This window comes from Borostomias antarcticus, assembly GCF_949987555.1.
Source record: "Borostomias antarcticus genome assembly, chromosome: 2".
In the NCBI taxonomy this organism is placed as follows: Eukaryota; Metazoa; Chordata; class Actinopteri; order Stomiiformes; family Stomiidae; genus Borostomias; species Borostomias antarcticus.
Genome location: NC_140235.1, coordinates 40,351,660 through 40,361,659, shown reverse-complemented (window position 1 = coordinate 40,361,659; position 10,000 = coordinate 40,351,660). Strand labels below are relative to the sequence as shown.

Sequence of the window (10,000 nt, the reverse complement as noted above, 5' to 3'; positions counted from 1 at the left end):
CCTCGAGCACTGACGAGTTAAAGAGATGCGTGGCACTTTGCATAAGAATCTGAAGCACCTGCACACAGTAGGTGGGCTACGGTCAGAACGGTTGAATGCACATTTGACTGACATGCAAAGAATATGCCCCCTGCGCCCGTGTGCGTGCTGTACGTGTGTGTGTGTGTGTGTGTGTGTGTGTGGTTTTCAGAGTGTGTTAACTGAGATAATAAAACAGACACGAGCCCGAAAACACGGAGCTCGCGCTACCGGAGCTGTCCACGGTGCTCGCGCTACCGGAGCTGTCCACGGTGCTCGCGCTACCGGAGCTGTCCACGGTGCTCGCGCTACCGGAGCTGTCCACGGTGCTGCACGCCTTCCGCGCGCCGTCTGCCCTGCCATGGGCACGTGCGGTGAAATGACATGTAACAGAACAGAAAATGGCATCCTTAACGTTACTTCATTGATTATCGATCCATTATTTCCAATGAACAGTTAGGCTAATCCTGAGGAGAAAGTAACACTGCTTAGTGAAATAATCGAATATTTAGTTCGGATAGGTTTGTTTTTGCGACATACATTTACAGACAAGTGTGTGAATCTACGCCCTGTGCTGTATAGAAGATAATAGTTATGTATTTAATGGCCTACACATGAAATAAACCAAATTCATAAAAGTGCATTGTTCTCCAAGGCTAAAGGGTGGTTGGTTCTTGTTGTTGGCGGAATGTATTTCAACACCTGTATGAATTTCACATTAATGTGAGTGTATGGGTCCATTAAAATGGTCTTTGTTCTCTGTTTCAATGCCTCACATGTGAGCCACGGTCTCTGTCAGTCATCCCTAACCCCCCCCTCCTCCCTTGTGCCCCCCAGATGTGTGTGTGTGTGTGTCAGAGCTGGACGCGCCCGGCTGGAGGGAGCCCCTGGACTGCGTCCGAGCGTCCGAACTGTGCAACCAGAACAGCCAGTGCAGCTCGCGTTACCGGATCATGCGTCAGTGTCTCTCGGGGAGGGACCGCGAGCGCAGTACCATGCTGGCCTCCAGGGAGTGCCAGGGGGCGCTAGAGGTCCTGCAGGACTCGCCGCTCTACGACTGCCGATGCAAGAGAGGCATGAAGAAGGAGCTTCAGTGTCTTCAGAACTACTGGAGCATCCACATGGGTCTGACCGAGGGTACGTCTGCCCGTCTGCTCACTCTACGCTCACTGGAGGGGTTGAGTGTGCAAAGTATGTTGGTCAGGCCTACTTTTTCATGTTGGTGTGCGTGTGTGTGTGTGTGTGTGTGCGCGTGTGTGTGTGTAAACCATATTATGAGGTACCGTATGGGCCATAATTCATACTTTCCTATCACATACACACACATTACCTCTCACACACACACATTTGCCTCTCACACACACACACACACACACACACACACACACACACACACACACACACACACACACACACACACACACACACACACAGTTGCCTCTCACATACACACATTCCCTCTCACACACACACATTTGCCTCTCACACACACACATTTGCCTCTCACACACACACAGTTGTATCTCACACACGCACAGTTGCCTCTCACATACACACATTACCTCTCACACACACACAGTTGCCTCTCACACACACACAGTTGTATCTCACACACACACAGTTGCCTCACACACACAGTTGCCTCACACACACACACATTTGCCTCTCACATACACACATTACCTCTCACACACACACATTTGCCTCTCACACACACACAGTTGCCTCACACACACACAGCTGTGTTTCCCGCGGACGATGCCAAGACAGGAACGAACATCAGACAGCGAGATAGTAAACCTGCTAGTCAACAAATTCGGCTTCGACCCCCCTCTCCCTGAGTCGACCCCCCTCTCCCTGAGCCGACCCCCCTCTCCCTGAGCCGAATTGTGTGGGTGACCGATCAGGGCGGCGACATTATCAATGCCCTGCAGCCATACAGCCCAGATAGCAAGCGGATCTGGGCCATATACAGACCAGATCTGGCCCTTGTGGCTTAGTTCCGGCCCGGCTGCACAATCATCCAAGACGTGGCTACAGATGGGGGACGCGAGATTCGGACTCAGGTCGGTGCAGGACGTTTACGCCGAGCTACGGGAGAAGTCGTAGACCCGCGGTGAGCTTGTGCGCATCGAAAACGTCGTACCAGACACACTGAGCTTTTTGGTTAGTTTTTCGCAGCCATCCCAGATAGCAAGCGGATGTGTAATGATTCTGGGCCATATATGGGCCGGAACTAAGCCACAAGGGCCAGATCTGGCCTGTATATGGCCCAGATCCGCTTGCTATCTGGGATTCTACGATGCTCAGAGAGAGATGGAAGGCGAGAAATATGTCACCCTGAACCTCGTTTGCCTCTGGTTTGAGAAACTAAGGAGACACAGCCAGCCTTCTTCCCTGGACACGGAACAGCAAGCCGTCGTGCGCCAGAGACACGCTGAGTTTCTGGAGCAGAAAATCGACACGCTGCACAAAGTTGCTCTTTTCCTCTGGCCCAAATTCAATCAAATGAGGATGATGTCAACTCAGGAGAGAGCTGAAGTCCGCGGCCGCGTCTGCACCCTGATCGCTCCAAAGATGGAGGAAGACGCAGAAGAGACAGAGAGACCGCCGGGGAGGGACTCTGGCGATCCGCCAGCAGCAAAGAAGACGTTCGCTGAATGGGAGAACTAAGATGATGTATTTAATATAATTATAATAGATGCATTGCGGTATAATCGACTCGGGAGTTAAATTGGGCTCGGGACCATAAATGCCACTAATGGGGTCGGGCCTGGTCTGGCGCGGGCTCCGGTAGGGTCGGGCCTGGTCTGGGTCGGGACTGGTCTGGCGCGGGCTCCGGTAGGGTCAGGCCTGGTCTGACGCGGGCTCCGGTAGGGTCGGGCCTGGTCTGGGTCAGGCCTGGTCTGGGTCGGGCCTGGTCTGGGTCGGGCCTGGTCTGGGTCAGGCCTGGTCTGGCTCAGGCTCCGGTAGGGTCGGGCCTGGTCTGGGTCGGGCCTGGTCTGGCTCAGGCTCCGGTAGGGTCGGGCCTGGTCTGGGTCAGGCCTGGTCTGGCGCGGGCTCCGGTAGGGTCGGGCCTGGTCTGGGTCGGGCCTGGTCTGGGTCAGGCCTGGTCTGGCTCAGGCTCCGGTAGGGTCAGGCCTGGTCTGGGTCGGGCCAGGTGTGCACGGGCTCCGGGAGGGTCAGGCCTGAAACCTGAACCTGAGTCCTGATTGGCTCAGCCACGCAACAGGCCACTCGCTCGCTCCCAGCCCAGAGGAATAGAATGTAAACAACAACGCCCATCAATATAATCAATATGTATCATCACAGTCGTGAGAGGAGCAGAACTTTAGTCTTCCTCGCTTACTTGGTTTCCAGAACAAGCCTCCCAGATAGCAAGCGGATGTGTAATAATTCTGGGCCATATATGGGCCGGAACTAAGCCACAAGGGCCAGAACTGGCCTGTATATGACTATAATGCCACTATGGCCACAGTAATCGACAGATATTACCCAGCATGCCAATGGCTTCACTAGCCGTTCCTTATCTTGCGCCGTTGCCCAAAATAGGGACGTGTGCAGCGACTACTTTCACTGACGACTAGACGTTGCGCACTTCAAACCATTCCCCGTACGATAGAGAGGTTTATCTGGACAGTCTGTAGAGTCCCTGGAACTGAGTCCCCTAGTCATGCTGACACACACACACACACACACACACACACACACACACACACACACAGACGGTGGGTCTGTTGGCTGGCCTAGTTGGGGCCTCAGCAGCAGCAGCAGAGCTCATTAAAGAGGTCTCCTTTTGTTCTCTGTTCCACTAAGGAAGTCTCTACTGCCAACAACGCCTGCAGAGCCCCTACATCACACACACACACACACACACACACACACACACACACACACACACACACACACACACACACACACACACACACACACACACACACACATACACACACACACACACACACACACACACACACACACACACACACACACACACACACACACACACATACACACACACACACATACAAACACCCACACACAGACACATACATACAAACACATACACATACACATACACACACACACACACACACACACACACACACACACACACACACGCAGACACACACACACACACACACACACACACACACACACACACACACACACACACACACACACACACACGCTGAGCACAGTCCACCAAATATCAGCAAAGAAGTACCTGCTAAGTACAGAGACTACAAGAACACTATAATTGACTATGCAGGAGGTCAACTTTCAACAGTGGTTGAATGCCTCAACTTTTCTTCTTTTCTGTTTTATTACGAGCAGTATGTGAGCGCAATCAGCCCAGCAGATGAGTGGATATTAAAATATGGCGTCTAGCTTTGTTGTTTTTCTGTGCGTCTCAATTTGTACCCACTTTCTGTCGCTATTCAGAGCTAAGTCTGTCTAGACATCACCCAAACACTGTCTGGTTGTCTGTGTCTGAATTGGTCACGGGGAATAATGCTGTTTCCTGTTTCTCCGGTGATAGTCGGGCTAGGGGTTCTGGGTAAAAAGAGAGGAGAGGATGGAGGGAGCGAGAGAGGAGGGGTAGGGGTTCTGGGTAAAAAGAGAGGAGAGGAGAGGATGGAGGGAGCGAGAGAGGAGGGGTAGGGGTTCTGGGTAAGGAGAGAGGGGAGGAGAGGATGGAGGGAGCGAGAGAGGAGGGGTAGGGGTTCTGGGTAAGAAGAGAGGAGAGGAGAGGATGGAGGGAGCGAGAGAGGAGGGGTAGAGGAGAGGAGAGGATGAAGGGAGCGAGAGAGGAGGGGTAGGAGCCGTGGGAGAGGCAGGTGAGGAGGGAGAGAAAAGCAGGAATGGTGGAGAAAGAGTGGAGAGAGAGGAGAAAGGGGAGGGGGTTACGGGGGGGTGAGAGGGAGAGGAGGGAGGGGGGAGAAGAGGAGGGAGGAGAGGGAGAGGAGGGAGGAGATGGAGAGGAGGGAGAGGAGGGAGGGGGGGAGAAGAGGAGGGAGGAGATGGAGAGGGGAGAAGAGGAGGGAGGGGGTAAGGAGAGAGGGGAGGAGAGGGCGAGGAGGGAGGGGGGAAGGAGAGAGGGGAGGAGAGGGAGAGGAGGGAGAGGGGAAGGAGAGAAGGGAGGAGAGGGGGAGGAGGGAGAGGGGAAGGAGAGAGGGGAGGAGAGGGCGAGGAGGGAGAGGGGAAGGAGAGAGGGGAGGAGAGAGGGGAGGAGAGGGGGAGGGAGAGGGGAAGGAGAGAAGGGAGGAGAGGGGGAGGAGGGAGAGGGGAGGAGAGAGGGGAGGAGAGGGGGAGGGAGAGGGGAAGGAGAGAAGGGAGGAGAGGGCGAGGAGGGAGAGGGGAAGGAGAGAAGGGAGGAGAGGGCGAGGAGGGAGAGGGGAAGGAAAGAGGGGAGGAGAGGGCGAGGAGGGAGAGGGGAAGGAGAGAGGGGAGGAGAGGGCGAGGAGGGAGAGGGGAAGGAGAGAGGGGAGGAGAGGGCGAGGAGGGAGAGGGGAAGGAGAGAGGGGAGGAGAGGGCGAGGAGGGAGAGGGGTAGGAGAGGGAGAGGAGGGAGAGGGGAAGGAGAGAGGGGAGGAGAGGGCGAGGAGGGAGACGGGAAGGAGAGAGGGGAGGAGGGGGCGAGGAGGGAGGGGGAAGGAGAGAGGGGAGGAGAGGGCGAGGAGGGAGAGGGGTAGGAGAGAGGGGAGGAGAGGGCGAGGAGGGAGGAGGTATGCAGGGAGAACAGAGGGAGGTGATAGGAGCAGATGTTAGGTGTTGAACCTGGCGGCCCACAGATAAATAGACAGCGTTTGAGAGGCTGGGTGTTAAATAAACACAGAACCACGGTGGTGGGGCTCTACACCCAGATAGCAAGCGGATGTGTAATAATTCTGGGCCATATATGGGCCGGAACTAAGCCACAAGGGCCAGATCTGGCCTGTATATGGCCCAGATCCGCTTGCTATCTGGGGAGAGATGTGTCTGGGTCTTGAGGAGGTCCAGTGGACCCGAGGTACTGAAGCCAGCTGTTGTCGTGGCAACGGCGAGTCACCTGACTGATGCGCTTGTTTTGATAGTTCATTCAGTGAATCTACTCACTTTAATTCTAGCGCTTGAATTTGACATTATTAAACTGGGGTATTAACGTTTTATTACTTTATATTCTCAGTAACCTTGAACGGTCTGTCCCCTTATTACACCCACCCACCCGCACACACACACACACACACACACACACACAGGCATGCACACACACACACACACACACACACACACACACACACGCAGGTACGCACACACACACACACACACACCCACACACACACACACACTCACACACACACACACGCAGGCATGCACACGCACACACACGCAGGCACAAACGCACGCACACACACACACACACACACACACGCAGGTACGCACACGCACACACACACATTGGAGCTGCAAAGTTGTCCTCGCCAAAGGGTGAGGTTCTCCTTCAGTAAAACTATTAAAGGAACAGACAGACAGACACACACACACACACACACACACACACACACACACACACACACACACACACACACACACACACACACACACACACACACACACACACACAGGAGGTGAGAGGGATGGACTATAGGGAACGGGCACACACATATACAGTCCAGAAACTTTAAATTGATTCGTTTCGCTCTAAAACAGCCCAGATAAAGAGTGGTTCTTTTATACTTGGTCCTTTCATCCCAAGAGAGAAAGCTCCGTGCAGCTGGGAGAAAACCGCCCCCCCAAAACCAAATAGATTTGAATATTTCCTCCACATCAAAGCACAACAGAGGAACAGCAGTCTGTTCTCCAACCATATGTCCACAGGAAACCTAAGCGCTTATTTTGAAGGCTTGAAAACAACGTTCCCGCGCCACACGACAATTAGCAGCAGTGAAGACTGTCTCGTCTGAAGAAAAAAAATATGTAAAGTTGTGGTTCTTCTGGCAAGTGGATGTTAGGATGCGGCGGTCTGTTCAGACAGGGGTTGGTTGGATCAAGTGTACTTTGTTAGGATGCGGAGGTCTGTTCAGACAGGGGCTGGTTGGATCAAGTGTACTTTGTTAGGATGCGGAGGTCTGTTCAGACAGGGGCTGGTTGGATCAAGTGTACTTTGTTAGGATGCGGAGGTCTGTTCAGACAGGGGCTGGTTGGATCAAGTGTACTATGTTAGGATGCGGAGGTCTGTTCAGACAGGGGCTGGTTGGATCAAGTGTACTATGTTAGGATGCGGAGGTCTGTTCAGACAGGGGCTGGTTGGATCACATGGGGAGTCACGGTCAGATCACCTGGATAAGAAGGTGTGGAGTCAGGCTATGCTGTTCAGGGCTTGACATAAGCACTGGCCCGCTGGCCCTGGTGCTATCTTGAACACCTCCGGGCCAGTAAATAACGCTTTTCAATGGCCCGCTTGGGCCAGTGCAAATATAACTTATTATATATAGAGAGAGATATACAAGCTAACTTGTAATAAAACCAGTTTTTGAGAGATTCGCGACCGTTTGGGGAGAATAGGCAGGCACCGCGGCTGCGGTCACATTCCACAAACAAGGCAGAGAGCAACAGAGACGCAACGATCACGGGCGAGTTCAGCCCCGAGTAAACGTTTGTTTTGCTGCTTTCCAGGTTGAACGACACGTTTTCTCTGATACCCAATCGGCAGAGCGTTCAACACACCACCGTTTTACGTTTGCTACATTTTGTCAGGGCTGAAGTTCAACTCGCCCCGGCTGTAAGCTTTGCGTGACAAAAAAACGAACCTCCGAGCCTTTACTCTGATTGGCCATGGTAACGCGCCAGTGCGAGAACCTGAATGTGAAGACAAGCCAGCCGAATACCTTGGACATAGCCGCTTATAAATTGCCGCTAATAAAATGTTTCTGAAGGCCCCTGCTGACGGCCAAAAACCTGGCTAAAAACAAGTGAAAAAATAAACCACCTTTCATCCAGAAGCACTCCGCGATCATGACAGGGAGTATGAAAAAAAAACGAAAGAGTTTTCCAGCCTCACTGGCCAGATCGATGGCCTTGGCTATTGTATGATGAGGAGAAGGGAGAAGTATTTTGCAAGCTTTGCCGATCCATGCCAGCGTATGCAGACAATTGAGTGAATACGTATTCATTAATGAAATGTGAAAACGTCATAACGTTAACTAGCAGCAGGTGCCACCGAGCTAACTTAGCTGTGTAACGTTATGGGCTAGATAACGCTGCCTTTCAAAATGGACAAATTTGGGGGGTTGGGGGGGGGGCGGGTGTTTTCAGAGGGGGGGGTATTGATGGAGTTTGGGAACCCATGCCATAGAGTGATTATTTGGAATGGTGTAGAGCTGCCCATGACTCCTAGGACACATCTGCCTCTGCCAGACATTATTGTGTGAGATTGTGTGAGATTCCAGCCCAGGCAAGTAAGCACACAGGCGGATGGATTCTGGATATGGCTTCACCATATCTCTCCCTCTCCCTCCTCTCACTCTCCCCCCTCCTCTCCTCCCCCCTCCCTCCTCTTGGCTTCAGGATTCACTAGCCATTATTCAGCAGACCCCAGGCCAGCAGTGCCTAGCCTGGGGTACGTCTATGTTGCCTAATGTGCTTTAAACTCACAAGCTAATACATCCGGCGTTTAGTATTAACTCATGTAAGATATTGTCGGATCCACTCTAAAAGGCTTAAAACATTGAGTTCGATAATCATCTGTGTTTTAATCATTCAAGCTAATAAATTACACATTTAGCGTTGACTCAGGTGTTTAGCGTGCAGGCTAATAAAGGGCTAATTTCCCAGTCAGCCTAATGAGTGATGTGTTTAGCATGCAGGCTAATGATTGAGATTACCAGGGCTCCGCAGAGAAATGGCATCATTTTTGTTTGCACATCTTTATTCTCTTGCCATGCAGTTGCAAAGACTCACACAGCCTGTACACACACAGACACGCACGCACACACACACACGCACGCACGCACGCATGCACGCACGCACGCACGCACGCACGCGCTTGCACACACACACACACACACACACACACACACACACACACACACACACACACACACACACACACACACACCTGCAGTGGGAAAGAGAGAGAGGGAGAGAGAGAGAGAGAGAGAGAGAGAGAGAGAAAAGCCTTCTCTATTCCACTGTGTTGCTATTGATTATTTGAAAGCCGAGTAACTTAAGTAGCCAAATCTCTGTGTTCATCTAGTGTTGCGAATTCATCACTCTTTTTACTGCTGACTACACATCTCCAGCAAGACCACAATGACTGTGTGTGTATGTGTGTTTGTGTGTGTGTGTGTGTGTGTATGTGTGTTTGTGTGTGTGTGTGTGTTTGTGTGTGTGTGTGGGCTTGAGAAAGAAGGAAAGTTAAAAAGAAGCCCGTTTCTATGCAGAACGATGGCCTTGTCAGTTCCTCTACACGGTAGACTAACTCAGGAGGAGGCATTCAGAGGGATGGAGGAGGAGGAAGGAAGGGAGGAGGAGGAGAGGGGAGGGAGGAGGGAGAGGAGGGAGGAGGAGGAGAGGGAAGGGAGGAGGAGGAGGAGGAAGAGAGGAGGAGAGTGTGGGGAGGGAGGAGGAAGAGGAGGAAGGGAGGAGGAGAGGGGAGGGAGGGAGGAGAGAGGAGGAGGGAGGAGGGAGAGGAGGGAGGAGGAGGAGAGGGGAGGGAGGGAGGAGAGAGGAGGATGGAGGAGGAGGAGAGTGGGGGGAGGGAGGAGGAGGAGAGGGGAGGGAGAGGAGGGAGGAGGAGGAGAGTGGGGGGAGGGAGGAGGGAGAGGAGGGAGGAGGAGGAGAGGGGAGGGAGGGAGGAGAGAGGAGGAGGAAGGGAGGAGGAGGGAGGAGAGAAGAGGAGGGAGGAGGGAGGGGAGGGAGGAGGGAGAGGAGGGAGGAGGAGGAGAGGGGAGGGAGGAGGGAGAGGAGGGAGGAGGAGGAGAGGGGAGGGAGGGAGGGAG

At 53.2% G+C, this 10,000-nt stretch overlaps 1 protein-coding gene across 1 annotated transcript in view; it reads left to right on the top strand.

Annotated features, from left to right (window-relative positions):
- The window catches only part of gfra2b (GDNF family receptor alpha 2b), a gene marked incomplete at both ends in the record, with an annotated part of 53,951 nt that overhangs the window by 441 nt on the left and 43,510 nt on the right, over nt 1-10,000 (top strand). The window contains one exon of the mRNA XM_084455506.1: nt 856-1,155. Within this exon, the coding sequence (XP_084311632.1) occupies nt 856-1,155 (300 nt within the window). The remainder of the gene's footprint in view (nt 1-855; nt 1,156-10,000) is intronic.